Source organism: Desmodus rotundus, chromosome 6 (genome assembly GCF_022682495.2).
Source record: "Desmodus rotundus isolate HL8 chromosome 6, HLdesRot8A.1, whole genome shotgun sequence".
Lineage (NCBI taxonomy): Eukaryota > Metazoa > Chordata > Mammalia > Chiroptera > Phyllostomidae > Desmodus > Desmodus rotundus.
In genome coordinates, this window is record NC_071392.1 from 81797670 (window position 1) to 81815406 (window position 17737).

The 17737-nt window shown below is 40.9% G+C and overlaps 1 protein-coding gene across 1 annotated transcript in view; it reads right to left on the bottom strand.

Moving 5' to 3' along the window:
* Positions 1-17737, bottom strand: part of DGKI (diacylglycerol kinase iota) — a 393695-nt gene that overhangs the window by 80230 nt on the left and 295728 nt on the right. Inside the window, 2 exon segments of the mRNA XM_053927331.2 lie at positions 4180-4224; positions 6426-6505. Of these exon segments, the coding sequence (XP_053783306.1) occupies positions 4180-4224; positions 6426-6505 (125 nt within the window).

Below are 17737 nucleotides of genomic sequence, written 5' to 3' on the forward strand. Positions count from 1 at the left end.
AGTTTTATGTAAATTAATTCTTAAAGAAATCACCTGGATGGATCCCTTTCTGAACCTACTATGAACCCCTATCATATTCATTGAAATCTCAAATCATTAGCTCGTAATATCCTGGGAAGCACAATTCTGTGTGCCAGATACATCAGTGCCTTGTGGAGCCTTATGCTGGGGAAATGGGGAAACTCTGAGTGTGTCCAAAATCTCTACGTGTGTCTGCTTCCATTGCTCCTGCTCCGCCGCTTATTCCACCTTACCGTATCTGCAGATGCCCTTTTCCTGCATTGCTTTTTCTCTTCCTGCTCCTCTTTCTCTTTCCTCTGCCTTTCCGCATCTAGCACTTACATCTGCCTGCGGTCCCCAGTCAGGTCCCCAGTGGGCCACTGGAATGACTCAGGGTTTCTTGAGTTCCTCACTACTGACATTTGGGGCTGGATAATGCTTTGTTGTAGGGACCATCCGGTGCATGTGAAGATATTCAGCAGCATCCTTGGCCTCTACTCAACAGATGTTGGTAGCGCCTCCTCCCCTCACGGTGATACACAAAACCATCCAAATTGCTAAATCCCCCACGTGAGGGGAAAAATATCCCCCAGTTGAGAATCGCTAGAACTGCTGAATCTGCTTCACTTCTTGGTCACTTACGACTTGGTATGAACAAGAAATAGAATGAAGTCCAAGGAGGAAGCGGAGAAATTAGCTCCAAAAGCATCTTTGTTGAGTAGGCAGGCAGAATCCAATTTCTCTATAAACACTAGTTTATCTGCCAAGCTCAAAACCATCCTGAGTCTATAAGCCCAGTGCATTTTGCTTGTCTAAATTAGCGGTTGCAGGTTACAGGATATGCCATTAGGATGGAAGGGCTTCTGTATTTTGACCTCGGAGATGGTGTAGGCAGGAATTTTCAGCAGCCTATAAATATAGAACATGCGCTTGTATAACCCGTTATGCCTTTTTAGGTTAATCCAAAGTGTCAGTTTTGAGCTTCAGTGCTTTGTCGGCAATTCGCTCTGAATTTGGGAAAGGACGGAACCACAGCAATGGAATTCTCAGAGGGCTGGGAGCTGCCACATGGCTCACTAATAAGGTGCCGTGGGCCTTCGTTCACCTTTCTGAATGCTGGTTTTCTCTTGATTCCTCTCTGGCCTTAGGAAACAGTCAGCTAAATTCCCAACTGCGAGATAGACAGGAATTTCTCAAGTTTTTAAACTTAGCAGTATTTATTCATCCTATACACTGTCAGTTCCCCAAGCATATTTGGTGCCATCTCGTATACAAGCAAATTCATTGAAAAGCACTTAAGGCATTTTGTGGTTCGTGTTTCCAACGGGTTTCTCCTACATCCCCCCCTAACTCCCACCGAGACAGACTAGAGATTCTGATGTTACGGGTTTCTGCATTAGGAAATAAAAGACTTAGTATTAAATTTCCTGCCAGTTGGTTTTGGCACTTTCTACATAAAACTAATAGCACCTCTATCCCGTGTATTTTATGCATCCTCAGAAAAACAGACAAATCAATCTGCATCAGCTCCACCTCTCAACAGTATCTGACATATTTCATCACTTCTTCCTTCTTTGAAACACGTTTCCCTCTTGCCTTTCATGATACCTCTTTCTCCTTGATTGGCAGCTTGCTACTGTCCGTCAGTTGCCCCAACTCTTCTTGACTGATTGTTCTCTTAGACTTGTGCTCTTCTTTACAAAACTCTCCCTGGGGGATCTCCCCCTGCCTCGGAGTTCTGAGCACCATCCAGTTCCTAATAACTCTCAAATTTCTATCTCCGGTCCTGAATGGATCAGCGAGCTGTAACACTCATACACCCAGCTTTCTACACACGGGCCTAACAGGCCTATCAAAATGAGTGCAGCTAAATCAGAGCCCTGCTCACCATCCCTCCAACTCCTTCCTCCTCCTGTCTCCCCGAGATCCCAGCCAGACGTTCGTAGTTATACCCCGCCAACTCCTTGCTTCCCTCAGCTCTCCTTTGCTCTGCTCAGGAAATTTCCTCACCGCCTTCCTTTTCTTCTGGCCATGTTAATTCAAATACAGTCCCTCTCAGTCAAGCTTCCCGTGTAGTAATGAGCAGATCCAGGGCTTCCCTGGATCTCTTTTACTCCGGCCTTCCCTTCATACCCAAGGGTCGTGCTCTTTATGACTCTGCAGGGAGGGGTGTGAGGCGAAGCCTGACACTCATTGTTGATCATGCACTGGCAATGCGACGGGGTCAGCGCACAAAACCTTTGGAAGTGACGCGGACAATGCGGCAGTTTTGACACCAGGGTTTGACCTGACTGCAAGTAAACAAACGAGACCGCGAAATTTTATACAGTCAGACAAATACCATTCATCCTTCCGCATGTTTCTATGATCAAATAATAAGTGAAGTAGAAATCCTCAGCACATTACAGAGTCTCAAACACGCTCTGATCTCTGTGGATATGTACAAACATGGCGGGAAGAAAACATGGTACAAGAGAGCCACAGATCTAAACTCTCACACCAAAATGACGTCAAGGACGCCAGGATAATAAGTAAACGCATTAGTTTCATAAAACAAGTTAGGGTAAATGTCTGAAATATGTACATTGATTAAATTGCAAAGGTTCAAACATTCATGAGTAAAAAATGCACTCTTTAAAAAAAAAGCACCAGACTTAAAATCTCAGAGCTACCATAGTGCCAGTTTTTACAAAGCGGAGATCAGCTCCAGCCTTCAAAAGCACTACAGTTTTAAAAATAAAATTGCCCCTAGACAGTGACTCTAGGTAAACAGGCAAATAATGGATGTGAGGGATCTTGTTCTCTATCTAAAAAAACAAGGTGGAAATTTGCCTTTTAATGGCTGGGTAAAAAAAAAACAGTCTCAGAAATAGAGTTTATTTTCCCAATAAAAACACACCCTGAGTGAATTCTCCTTCTTTCTATTGCAGGCCGATGGAAGCAAGGACTCTGGAAGAGTGGGGATGCTTTGAGAAACAACCACATGAACACATAAGAATGCCAAGGCCACTTCCGTCATTTGGCCTCAGGACAGTTAGGCTGCTGTGGCTGAGGGTACAAGGTATCTGTTTTCAGGGGAAGAAAGCTTCCTAGAGGCTACAGGTATAGGGTTATAAAAATGGTTGTTTTTGTTGTTTATGCAAAAGGATGCTAAAAGGAAAGTTTCAGCAACAGCAAAACAGACACCAGAACCTAAAGCGAGGTGCTAATTGAGGATTTACAAATTTACAAATGTACACTTCTTCATACCCCTCATCCACAGGGGGCAGGGAGGGGGTGGGTAGAAAAGGCTCTAGGAGAGGATTTGTTTGAGGGAGTCACCAGCATGTTTTGATGCCTCCCAGCAGGCAAGGGGGCTGCTGGGTCTCTCGCATGTTCCCTAGCAGTTTGGGGCGACGCTGTGCACTGGTATCTGAATCATGCCTGAGAAATCTAACAGGGAGGAGGATGGCAGGACGGGCCTGCACAGCACAGTAGAGGTAGGAAAGCAGGGAAGAAGCTGCACCCCCAAAGACTACTGGAGCAAAGGGTGTCTGAGCGTTCCACTATGGACTGAATGTGGCTCACTTGAGAGGGGCGGGCTGGGTGGATTGAATCGTGCCCAAAAGGCCAAAATGGGCTAATCAGATTGCATTTCAGAATGTTGTGTGACGGTTGTAGGAAGCAGAGAGTTCACTTTCCTGGAGGTGAGGGAGAAACATACAGTGCTGTCTGCTAATGGCTATCACTTTGGGCCAGGGAAACATTTAGTGCAGAGGTGAAATCAACAGAAAAGGAGAACAGAGCAGAAAAACGGAGCAGGAGGCATGGCCCCATGGTACGGAGAACCCACCCTTGATCTGAGCCTTTTGCTGAAGTGAACCAAGAGACTTGCCTTGTCGAGTTGGATTGAGTTGAGTTTTCTAGCATTGGGCACTAAACCCACTTCACTATATATAGTCTTTTCTAGATGATCTGGGAGAAAATCTGCAGTCCAAATTTGTGCTAAACTAGGACTGTCCAAAACCAAAAAAAAAAAAAAAATGCAAAAGAATCAGAATGCCAACGTCACTAGGTTCTTAGAGTAAATCTCTCTCTCTCTAGGGAAAATGTGGACTCTAATCCAAATGAGACATTAATTGAAAGATGAACTTTTTGTGGCTGGAAGGTAAGAAACGGGGAGAGTCAATTATGTGTTACCTGGTAATGAACTCTGTGGAAGCCAGAAGAAACTGACTGCAGGTCCTAATGAGAAAATGGAAAAAAGTTATACGCATGTTGATATGTCCATACCTTAAGATTAGTTTGAACAAACTCTATCCCCTGAACTCTCAGTTTAACATTATTAAAGTCACCTGGAAAGTATCTAACGGGCCCGGATTCATCAAGGTTAAACAAAGAAGATAATGCCAAAAATAACGACAGCACACCAAGTTGAAATGCAAGAAGAAAGGCCATTTAGCTATTGAAACTTATAAATTTTAAATAGTGTTTAGAAGTGAATGATCTATTATAACTTCAAGGATAAAGAAGACAGAAGTAAAAGATGGGCAATTTTGTTCTAATAAACAGGGGTCACGGTTAATTTGTACCTGATTTTTTGGCTTGTGAGGAAAGCTTCCAATGTCCATTTAGGCACTCAGAAAGAATTTATTTATCTTAGAGCAAATACATACTGTCCTGGTAATTGTGTTTATACCGATAAGTTGCTTGGCAAACACAGGTTTCCACAGACTGCAAACAGAAAATCACCGGTCCCCTCTGCATTATCATGACGGGCAAATTACCAGGGTTGACACGGATGAGGTTTTGCTGGCAGATTCTGAGAGCCGGGCCCCTTCTATAAAGTTTTATAACTAAGTGGTCAGCATTGGCTTGTCCCGCAGGCTTCCTTGTTAATGAGCGCAGGGCTTCTATTGACAAATGCCACCAATCCTGGGCAACTTTGTCCTCATACCTGCTTCCCATACGGATTTCTCAACTTCCTCTCTGCACCCAAGTGAGTTTTAAAATTTCACCTCATTGAGTTCGCTATTTCCTTTTTTTTTTTTTTTTTTTGACTTTCACCTCTAGTTGTGTATTGGTGTGATAAGCACACCAATAAGGTGGTTTTCATCAGTAATATATTTTGCTATGAAATCTTAAGTAACCCAAATGTTAAGAGAAAAAAAATGGTAGCAATTATGATTAATTTTCTATTGCAGATTGAGTGAGATTCCACAGTAAAATACAAATATTATTTTGAAAAGTAGATACTATGCCCCAGAACTATTGATTTAGACCTGAATCACATGCTAAAAAGTTCACAAATTTTAGCGTGATATAGTGAACCTTGGTAAAAATAGCCAAATGAAGCCACAAGGATAAAATCTGTTGACTTTTCTTCTCTCACCCATATCAGTATTCAAAATTTAGCATTAATCCCAAAACATTTTACATTCATACTTTATCTACCATTAACAATGCTGAAGAGAAAAGTTAATAATTTTCACTGTATGCCTCCTACCTGAATATATTTCAAGGGAAACAGAAATCTAATGTTCTAAACTAAGCTACACTCCCAAGGATTTTAAACACTACATATCAGCTTTATTTGTGACATTTGCTGATGTATATATTATGTGTCATGTAGAAAAGAGTCACTCATTTTGGAGTACCTATCAAAATCACCCAATAGCTTCAAAAATACAAATGTCCAGACCACATCCAAAGAGAAGTGACTCTAATGTACACTTTTCATCAGGTAAACAATGACAAAGAACTGGCTATTTCCACGCTTGCCATTTGTAAAATAAAGAGACGGACTACCCCTCCTCAAAACTTTATAAAAGCAACTGATGATCCCTGCAGTGAGGGGGTTGGGTCTCCTGGTTTGCCTGGTGCAGTTCAAACTCATGGGCAGATCATGTATGAGACCCCTTCCCCTCTCGTTTCTCTATGATAAAATCAGATTGAGAAAAAACAGATTGTCCCTTTGTACTCTGACACAAGTTCCCATGAAATATAGAAGGTTTCTCTTTCCTGTGCAATCTACATTTTTTTAAAAAGAATCTAGCTGTCTGACAGAAATATGTGCTAGATAGAAGACATTAAATAACCATACCTGTTTTCTTTTGTTATTTATTAGTGTCTTTTGAGATTCTGTAGAGCTCAAGTGCTAAAGGTATGTAGTCTGGTAAGAAGACAAGAAGTTCCAAGCTGCAGTTAGGGTTCAAACTAGAACACCACCACACCGTACATAACCCAAAGGATCTGTACTCATTGCCACCACCCGAGCAGGGAAACCAGTGGGCGGTGGCGGAGAGTGATGTGGTGTGTGAAAGACAAGGCCACCACATTTGATTTCCTCCTGAAATGCATCATTTTTGAAGAAAATAAAGAGGGCTGGTAATTGCTCACAAAAATGGAAACATGAGCAAAAAATGCAATTGGCTATAGACACTCACCTCCTGTAGGCGGTCTATGTACATACGGCAAGTCTCCAAATCACAGTCTCCACGCACCACTAGAATACCCAGAGGGATGGCTGAGGGGGAAGAAAAGAGAAAAGTCTAAAATAAAATACTTGATTTTTCCAGATTGGCATAAATGTGTTTCTGAGGGTTAAAAAAATCTCAAAAAATGTTATTTTTCTTTTGGAGAGTTCAATCCAAAATTCTCCCGACACCTCCCTTCTGATCTCAGTCTCTTTGTTTCTGCAGTTATCACTCTTCCCTTGCACTCCATGCTGCCCCTTGTCATCCGGCCAGTCTTCATTTCCTTTTCTCTCTGGCTCTGGATTGGCAGGATCTGCAGGCTGCTCACAGCGCTGATAATTTACGCCTGCATTTGCAAGAGCCAACGCACCAGAGAGGAATGAAAAAATATTGATTCTGGACTCTTACCCCTTTGCATCCAGTAGGGGGTTTAATCTTTCTGCCAGTTTGCAACAGCTGCCTATCAGAGAGACCCAACTGCTCAAGGGACCATTGCTACCTGCTGGCCAACGGCGGAACTAGATAAGCATAAAACACTGAGCGAAAGCAAGAGCGAGGGGGCGGGGCGAGGGCTGCTGGAAGGTTCACAGCTCCAAAACCCAACCGACTTGAAAGATGGTCGGTGTACATGTGGTAGCAGCAAGGCTGCAGGAAACAGTAAGACGAAGCTATTAAGTGCCTTCAACACTGTATTGAGATGGTGACAAAGGCCATGCAGTGGCTTTACTGGACAGAATCTCTCACTTCAGAAATAATGATAAGATTCCTGATACACTACAAAAGTTTCTTCTCCCCAAAACTTCAAAAGATGTATGTGCATATTCCTGATTTTAAAACTACAATGACACTTTTGAATCAATGATTTAATGAAAACAATCTCAAAATCTTGGATTAACCAGCTAAAGACCAGCAAGCACGTGATATGACAGTGGTATTCATTACGGGTTTTTCAAACCTTTCACTCACTGAATTTATTTTTAAAACCTAATCATCAGTAAATGAGTCTGAAAATGCTGTAAAGTTAATAATGCAGAGAATAAAATACATTTAAAGTGCATGGAAACATCTCAGGGAACTCACCAAGTAGTAGAGAAGGCATACATATGAACAACGAAATAGTAATAACGTAACGTAGGCTATAGTAAATGCATGAGCTTAGTCATCTGAAAACTATAGCAGAGAGAGACTGATTCTTGCCTGGAAGTCAGATTTTAGGCTTTTTGAAGATATAAAACCACATCAGCTCTTTCAGTTAGAGAAACAAGAGTGATCTAGAGGAAAAGAAATAGTTTGTTTCTCGATATTGCCTCCGAGATTGGTTTCCACTAAAGAGATCAATACCTCCTCCCCATTCTGCTAAGTCCCCAAAGTCTTACATCCATAAAGTGCAAAAGCATCCATCATCTTCGCAACGATGTGTGAGCCTGTGAATGGGTATGGGCTTACATTCACCAGGAATGAGACTTGTTTACCTTTACGGCCCTCATGGCTGGTGGAGAAATGGTAGATATCCAATAAAAGCTTCTTTTTAAAAAAAGGGAGGAAGAGAGGCTTAGGACCTGTGCTGGTTTGAAAGACAAAGTGTATCTTCAAGGGCTGAGAAAACTGCAGGGTGGGCAAAGAAGCAAGGGCTTGGGCCGGAGCCTGCCTTTGCCCGTTCTTCTGGATGCTAAGCAAGAGAGCCAGTGAGCGAAAGGGGGCGGGACCCTGCAACCTGCACATGTTTGAGCAATAACAATCTGGAAAATGCCTTTTCTCTTTTTTTAAATATAAACAGAAATACTGAAAAAAGTCTTCAGGATGGTAATCATCACGTATCTTTGAAAGAAATGGAAAGGAGATCCCTTAAAGTACCGACTAAAGTAATCATCTTCAGCTAGACTACGAGAGAGACCCGAATAAGGTGATCCACTGAGGTAAGAGCAGAATGAGGATTTCTGGTGTTTGAGGAGTGAAGAGGAAAGGCTAGAATTTTGACCTGGAACGTAAGCCAAGGGCTGCGGGAACAGGATAGAGCGACAGTTAACGTGACAGCCCATGTTAGAATGCTGCTTAGTGATATTTCCTCTTAATTTCCAATGTGAAAATGGAAAGACATGAATTATAATCAATATTTATTTACTTAAATTAAGAGGTGTTTTATAGAATTACTGGAATCCTATCAACACCTCTGATTTCCTTCTATTTATCAATGCTTGGAGTTAGTCTGGCCATAAATTCAATGTACTCGAATTGAGCAGACACTTTAAACTACGATTAGAGAATGGATATTCTAGACCTGGAATCTAGAAGGAATAGCGGGGAGAAAGTTTTCAAAGATGTGCCATTCCTTTCTAGTATGAGGATACAATCAGCAAGTCTGCCTATTCCTCAAGAAGCTTATTAAGAGAAGCAGTGCTTTTATTAGCTGTTAATTGGAATTTTTTTTAAAAAAGAAGAAAAATGCATCTTCTACCACAACTTCATCGCATGGCTATGAACAATTGTTAAATCTGTCCAGTGTGGGGTGCAAAGGATTTACAGTCACTCTCTCTTGGATTCAAATTCCAGCACCGATTTGGTCTCACGAATTACCCACCACAGGTAGTTAGTGGTGCAAGTTACTCGGGTCCTCTGACCCTTGGATTGAAGACCATGGAATTGAGAACAGGCATTTTCTGTGAATATTAAATGCAGCCCTGTATTTAAAAATGAGTAACTGAGGCATGGACGTTACTTCTCCTTCACTCCCTTGACTCTCCTCGAGCGTCTTCAGCTAGAAAAGGGTTCATCAGTTCATCTATCTTTTAATTTATCATAATATGTTAAGGATTAGCTGGTGATACTTCCATAAGTTATATTTCTGTTCACTTAAAGGTAACTTCTACTTTTCTGTGATGGGAAAAACAACTGTAGTATAAAAATGCCATAATCTGACACTTCCATTTGGGGCTTTACATGGCTAGGAGAAAACAGAGACTTGCGGAAAATTGCCACCTTCCTCTTACATGATTGACAACCAACTGCCAGACTTCCGGAAGTTTCCTTCATCTGAACTGGAGGCAGTGAGAGTGCTTATCACCTAGCATCAGCTTTACTATCCTTCATCTGTTTTTATTCTATTTGTTTCCATTAGCATTTATCCCCCTTCTTCCACCTCCACCCATCCCCCTTCCCTGCCCCACAATCACCACACTGTTGTCCGGGTCCATGAGTCCTTAGTCTTTTTTGCTTGATCCCTCCACCCCCTAATACCCCACCCAGAGCTGTCAGCCTGCTCTCTCTGAGTCTCTCTCTATTTCGCTTGTTCAGTTTGTTCATTAGATTCCACATATGAGTGAATCCTGATGATTCATCTTATTTTGGCTTTAGAGGTTTTACTTGACTCCAATAAGCATCAGCTAATACTCAACCTACATAATGAAACTCTCATCACAAAGATCAAACAGAATTTACAAGTTCTAATAGGCAATGAAGAACAAGATGGCTTCTAGATTAAGATGACAGATTTAACGCATACTTCTCTCTCATCAGAAATGCTACTAAATTATAGTCAATGAATTTTAAAAGAGATAAACTGATAAAAAAGAGGAGAAACTAGTAACAAATGAAGTAGATGAAAATTTGACCTAGAGCCTAGATAGATGGAGTCAAATTCTAAACCATGGAAGGGAATGGTTGAGAACCAACACACTTTACACCATAAAACCCTCAGAAGACTTGCAAAGTGGTAGCATCAGGTGCCTCAGGAACTGAAGATAAAGGGGCAGCCAAAATAAGGACCACTGGATGTTGGGTCACTGGATGCCACTACCCAGTCACGCAGGTTCAGTTACTTTACAGAAAATGGGGATTAACTGCCCTCCTGCCAAATGTAGAGATCCCCAGCTTTCCTCTATCGCTCAGCTCTCCAAAAGCTGGCAGCCAGAGAAAATATTATTCCATTACATATAAACATTATTATATTTTTAAAATATGAAAAATGTGAAGAAGAAGGAGGAGGAGAAGCACCATTTAGAAACCAAAAAAATCCTTGGAAAAAATTTGATAGAATAGAGTTTAATAGAAAGGTTAGAAAATTAAGTTCAGGCAGCCTTCACACAAGTAGAGGAAAAATGAAAAGAGGCATAAAACAGGAAAGAAAAGCTAAGAAAATTGTAAAAACTGGTTCAGGTGATCCAATATTTCAATAATAGGTATTCTAAAAAACAGAGAAAATACAGAAGAGTGATTATCAGAAACAAACAAAAATGAAAGAATAAAAATTATTTCTTGGAACTGAAGAATATTAGTTTCCAAATTGAAATGGCCTGAGAAGTGCCCAGGGCAACAAGACATTTCATTTTGAAATTTAAGAACACCAAAGATGGCACAGAAAGGATCAGGGGTTCTCAAAGGCAACCGCACTGCCAGGGAGGCAACAGAACACTGCCTTCAGACACCTAAGACTCGTACATATAATCCAAACTATCAAACAAGTTCAAGGACTGACTAGAGGATACACCCATTCTCAACAAGCTACTGCAGTACTTGGCCCAACAGAAGCTGAGTTTGGAACAGGAATGAGGAATGCATGGGATATAACAGATGAGAATCAGTGACAAAGTGCCACAAAGGAAACCTCCATGGGGATGGGGCTAGACGACCCTGGAATGGAGATGCATTGGGCTACCAAACAATACATATTGAAGCACTGTGACTCCAGAGACAGATGTTAGATTCCCATAATCCTTAGAGAGTTATTTTTTAACCCAAGGATAGAATGCCCAGGCAAATCTGAACCAGTTTCCTTTATATATATAAACACTGTATCACCCAGAGATGTGCTCTGCCTTAACCCACTCTTGAGAGCAAGAGTTAGGTAAGGGGGAAGTGGAAAAATTCAAAGGCCATTCTCTCTAATGATATTCCCACTTGATAGCTAGAACCCTCCCTTACATCCTCCTAATGCTTTCCAGAATTCAATCGTTACATGCCCTGCTACATCCTCTTAGAATGGACTCTCATGCACTGTCAGGGAAGCTGAAGCCGGGCAAGGATCAAGACTCTTCTCAGTTCTCTAGAGTCTTCATCTAAAAGCAAAAGTATCACCTTTTCCCTACACAGGGAAGGATTGCTAAACCTCTTTCAAACCACTTGCTATCTGGTTTAGAGATGCTTACATTGGTGGCAAATATGTATCTACCAAGAGAATGGCAAACACAAAAATAAGTATACTGGTTGTCTTGGTAGGAGAGGGGTGGGGGGAAGTGCTTGTTCTGGTTCTTAATATGGGTGGCTAGTATACATGCACACATATGTATGTATCTGTGTGTGCATACGCATAAACAATATATATGAGCCGAATGAGTACGTGTATATGTGGATGCATGGGTAGGTGGATGGCTGGCTGGCTGGCTGGATAGATAGATGGATGGATGGATAGATAGATAGATAGATAGATAGATAGATAGATAGATAGATAGATAGATAGGAGGAACTCCAGAATTGAAAGTAGGTAATACAAGCTATCTGCGACAACTGATTCTAAAGGCAGTGGTACCAAAGTTCATTGCACATTTTCAAGAGAGTTTAAAAAAAAAAGTATAAACCAGTTTTAAATAGGAAAGGGGGAGGGGAAGCAGAGAAGTAATCAAAACCCTGCAATGATACCTATTGCTTCCATCCCTTCCCAGCCATGGACACCAGGCATATTGATCAGTCATATCCTCATAGCTCAGCATGTCGTTGAATAACAACGTGTCGCAACGTGTCGTTGCAGGATGATCGGCCTGATTTGGGCCTCGGAGGTCTCCAGAGCAGTGCTGTCTAGTGCAGTAGGCATTAGCCACATGTCGCATTGAGTAACTGAAATGTAGCCAGGATGACTGAGGATGTAAAGTTTTCATCTTCTTTCATTTTAATTAACTTAAAGTTTAAATAACCATATGTGGCTAGTGAGCATCACAGTTTCGGTCTCTGGGGAGGGAACCAAGAACTTGAATTTCTTTAGAACCAGATTCTACGTATGTCAAAATCACCACAAGTTTTAACATTTCCTTAAGTAGTACATAGATCCAACAAATAAAAACTGCTTTTCTCTTTGCTCCTACCTAGTTGTGTTAAATGGGCTTCCTCGTTTCTAGCAATTGTATTCATTGGCTGATTGAGGACAAATTTCCTTCCCCTACTCTATACCCGACCTTTCTTATCCTAGCTTTCTTATTTACTTCTCTGTCCTTCATTCTATCAAAACATACTCTCTGATGCTTCTTGACTCTTGAGTATAAATGACTAACAATTGATTAATCCTATAGGGAGCCCTTGAGTTTTAACATGTTTGACATTTGGGCTAACATAATTGTCACAGAATATTTTTGTGCCTTCAAAATCATATGTTGATGCCCTAACCCCAAAGTAATGGTATTTGCAGAGGCCACCTTTGGGGGTAATTTGGGTTAGATGAGATCATAAGGGTGGGGCCCTCACGAGGAGATTAGTGCCCTTAATGGAAGAGACACCACTAGGAGTTTGAGCTTTTAAGCACTCTTTCTATCTCCCCCTCCCTCCACCATTTGAGGGCATAGCGTGAAGGCTGCCATCTACAAGCAAGAGCGTTCTCTCCAGAAACCAAATCAGCCAGCACCTTGGTTAGTGACATTCCAGCCTCCAGAACTGTGAGAAAATACATTTTTGTTGTTTGAGCCACCCAGGCAATGATATTTTGTTATGGCAGCCCAAGCCGACTAAGACAATGACGAAGCTTTGATAAATTTAGGTACAGAAATATGAAAGATATTCTGGAATTAACTGGTGATCCTCAGCCTTAATAAAATTATACTGCCAATTACTTCTTCCCAGCCAAAACATGAGCTTCGCCCTGGCTCCCCTCTCAGCTTGACCCTGTCCTCCATTAACCCCCTTTCCCTATTTTTGTTTGTGTAAATGCCTCATAATTCAGAATGTGATTAAGTTAATTGTTAAAAAAATGCATTATATATTTCACAAGTGCATGCTCTAGCTTTTATGTGTGAAATAAAATACCAAGAGGTCAAACTAATTAATTTTGTCTTTTACACTTGAAGCTAGGACTATTTGAACTCATTATGCAAACTTATGCCAAATAGTGCATAAATTAACACTGCTCATCTTCAATAAATACACAATCTTCTAGCAACCACTCCACAAGTACATTCTTTTATCTGTAAAAACTTCTAAAGTACATACGCACTAAAATAAAATATGGTTTTTAAAATATATATTCCACCACAATGATAAGCAGAGTCAGGGAAGACCAAGCTCAGGTACTCTATATATGGGTTTCAATTGCTCAAGACTTTAAAAACCAAAGCTTTCAAAAGCTATTAAATTGAAATTGCCTAGAGTTTTAACAGAAAATTTGAACAATGTTTTTACAAAGAGTTGGAGGTATGATGCAAAAGACAATCAAATAATTTCCTCAAATGAGTGAATGGTTTGACTGAAGAAAAACAAGAGGCCCCCATGGACGGGCTCAGCAGTGACGGCCCCTCCCAGGGGTCTCTGGGACAGCAGTGGTAAGGGTGTGCCAGAGCGGGGTTGAGGCCAGTGCCTTCACAATGGAAGGGACTCCCAGGTAAATCAAGAATCTAGATTTTGTGAATTCCCAGATGCAAAACTTTTTGCTGCCGGCACTCATCCTGGCTCTGAGCCTGAGGCTGGAGGTCCAGAGAAGGGGCAGTGGGAGGTGAAGCAGGGTGGCTGGAACTGTTTGGGTTCTTGTATTAGTAAACATGCCCCCCTCTAAAAAAGCAGCTGTGGCAGAACAGGACAGACCTTTGCCATGCACATACTCAGAGGGCAGGATCCAACCCATTTTATAGTTAAAGACACAATCTTCAGTCCCGTCACATGAGTTTCCACTGTGGACATATGAAGCAATAGGACACATTTAGGCCTGGGTAAAATAAATCTGGTTGAACAGGAAAATGATTATAATGACTATATGATCTGAAGAAAGAAAAACGGAAAAGGGAAGAGGAGGAAGAAGAAGAAGAAGAGAAGGGAAAAGGAGAGGAGAGAGGCCAAGCTGGAGAGGAAAGAGGAGGTGAAATAATTTACATCAACATAAAGGACATAACCAGTTTATTGTCTTATTTCATCTTTGCCCCAATCCCATGAGGCGAGTATCATTCTTCCTATTTTTAAAACAAGGAAATTGAGCCTCCGAAAGATTAGGTAACATGACCTCATGATTTCATTCAGGTTACTTTTACTCAAGACCCCAAATTCTAAACTATTCCTACTTCCCATCAAATGTGGGCCACATAGAGGAAGGCATCTCTCCTAGCTTTCAGCACTGGGCTCAGAGGAGTGAAACCAGAAACCAGACAGGCCGCCCAAGGAGTGCAGGTGGAATCCCAAATCCCACAGTTAAAGCTACACAAGAATGGGGGGAAGACGTGATCGGCAGGAAGCAGAGCTAAGGTGAAGAATTCCAGGCGATGGAGCAGGACCTCGGACTCAGAAACTATGAGTTAGGTCAAACGTATTTTCATAAACACACTTGGCAGGGGTGGAAGCACATTTAAAGAAATGCAATAGGCCAACTTCAAGAGTTTGACAGACTGTGAATCAATGTGTCAAAACTGTTGACAGGCCTGTCATGAGCTTGTGTTTAATTTAGGGGTCATAGACGTAAACTGACTGTTGCCCTACTTTATAAAGAAATGCAACTATAAAACTGTGAGTGGGATGTTAATCATTATAGGGACAGTAGAGATAACAGGAGTGCATCAAACTTTAATCAGAATTGGTTTTGGAAAAATCACATGACTTCTTTTGCTATTAAAATCCTCGCATTAGAATTTCCAGTACTGAACTGAAGAGCTGATTAACAAGTTAATGTGAACTAAACAGAAAAGCTGCATCAGAGGTGGAAAAAGTTCATTACAATAGATGTACAAAATATTCAAAAGTGTTTCCCATGGATTTTTTTATAGTGTTATTAAACATTAATCTCAAATATGGTTAACATTTGACATGAATTTAGTAGTTTTTGCTATAATAGGTATTTTCATAGTTCATTTTAATGTTTAATTATCCTTGGTTAACATCTACATTCAGGAAAATTAGAATTACAGATACTTTTGGTTACTCAATGAGCTTATCTTGCCCATGATTCTTTTGCAATATAGTATGTGAAGAGTTTATGTAAAGCGAATAGTCATGGTACTAATGAAAGGAAGGGAGGGAGGGAGGGAGGGAGGGAGGGAGGGAGGGAGGGAGGAAGGAAGGAAGGAAGGAAGGAAGGAAGGAAGGAAGGAAGGAAGGAAGGAAGGAAGGAAGGAAAAGCAGGCCCAAAATGGAGTCACTTGTGCTAAGCCCCATGTTTGCAAACCAAGACTGAATACCTAACCTAATTACAGTTTTGGTCTCTCCCAGGAATGTAACCTTTAACCAGTCAGTCTGAAATTATCTGGTCAACACTAGTGAGGTAATCTGCTAGATAGATCCCTGCCCAAATTTCCCTAAAGGAAGGTGACCTTGCCTGAAACAATTTGCTCGTGGATAATAACTCCCTTGCCTCACCCTGTTTCTGACTATAAAAAACCTTCCATTCCATACAGCGCCTCAGAGTTCCTATTCGCTACCTAGGATGCTGCTTAATTCATGAATTGTTAAATAAACCACTTAGATCCTCAAATTTACTCAGCTGAATTTTGTTTTTCTAACAGTACCTACCTGCCTGGGTTCTAGTAAAGATTAAATAAGTCAGTGCCAGTAAAGCACAAAATATCTGCAAATCCATCCTATATTCATCCCTCTAAGCCTTGTTAAAGGAACCAATTCTCCCTAATTCTATTATAAACATGTGCTGGTCATTCATAAAGCCTCAAACCTATTTCAGTAGACCAAATGTGGAGACTTTTATAGCAGACAATGTGTCGCACCCGTTTCTAAAGGCTGGAGCTGAACCAAAGCATGTGAATAAAAGTCTCAACCAAACCTACAAGGAGATGAGAGGAATCACAGCTGGCTGCTCTATGACACAGCAAAAACTGAGCGCCAAGGCAAGAAAGAGCCATCTTTGACACCAAATCCACGTGGAGCTGCTAACAGGACTTAGAAAAAGAGAGAAAACTCACAGAGGTTCATTCATTCCCTGCAAGATACTGTGATGTGTTCAGCAAGGTGTTACTATGGAAAGAAAAGGCTGAAAGCTCAGCATTAAAAAAAGAAGAAGAAAGGATTTAATTTGTGACACGCGAGCCATTACAGTGCAATTTTTGTTAAAACAGAACTGCAGCTAAATGGGGCTATTTACCTGTTCGAATCACAAACAAAACTGTCTTCAGTGGGATCATTAAAAGAAGCTATGAGACCTGAAAGAAAAGCTCCTCAGAACTGCAGGGCTCTCAAAGCTTGGGTTTTAAGCTCTAGTATAAATGTAAAATTATTAGAATCGCAGAAGCTCTGTTGGGGCTAAATAAAAAGCCTGTCACTTTCCGAAAAGAACAATAAATATAATCACAGAGTTAGAATTCATGAAATAGGAAAGTATTTGAATCGACATGGTAAAACCACCAAAAATACAGATAATTTCAGAATGAAAGCACTTATGCTAATATTCAGAGATATATTTTTAAAAACTTGACATTTCCTTCAGCATTAATTTTAGATTTATTCACATAATCAATTCAGTTTACGTCAAGCACTCATTTTTTTCCCATCAATCTATGTGCAGTCTTTTGAAACCAATAGTCTGAAAAAGAAATTGTTGCTGAGAAAGTAACATAAGAGAAAAGGTAGGTCAGCTTTGGTTTGGCGATGACATTTTAGACACAATACCAAAAGCATGGTCCATGAAAGAAAATAAATTAGTAAGTCAGACTGCATTAAATTTAAACTTCTGGTCTGTGAAAGACACTGTTAAGAAAATGAAAAGACAAGACAGGCTAGGGGAAAAAACCTTTGTAAAACACATGTGACACAAGACTGGTATTCAAAACGTACCAAGAACTCTTAAAACTCAAAACTAAAAGAGTCAATTAAAAAGTGGGCCAAAAATCTGGACATCTCACCCAAGCAAACGGACAGACAGCACGTAACCCGTCTGTACATCCGTCTGAAAGAGGTGCTCAACATCATACGCCATTAGGGAACTGCAAGTTAAACCGATGTGCCATCACATACCCATTAGAGCAGCTCACATGGAAAAACCTACAACATCAGGTGCTGGTGGAAAGGTGAGACAGCAGGAACCCTCATTCATTGCTGGTGGAGATGCAAAAGGGACCTCCTCTTTGGAAAATAGCTTGTCAGTCTCTTCCAAAAGTAAACCA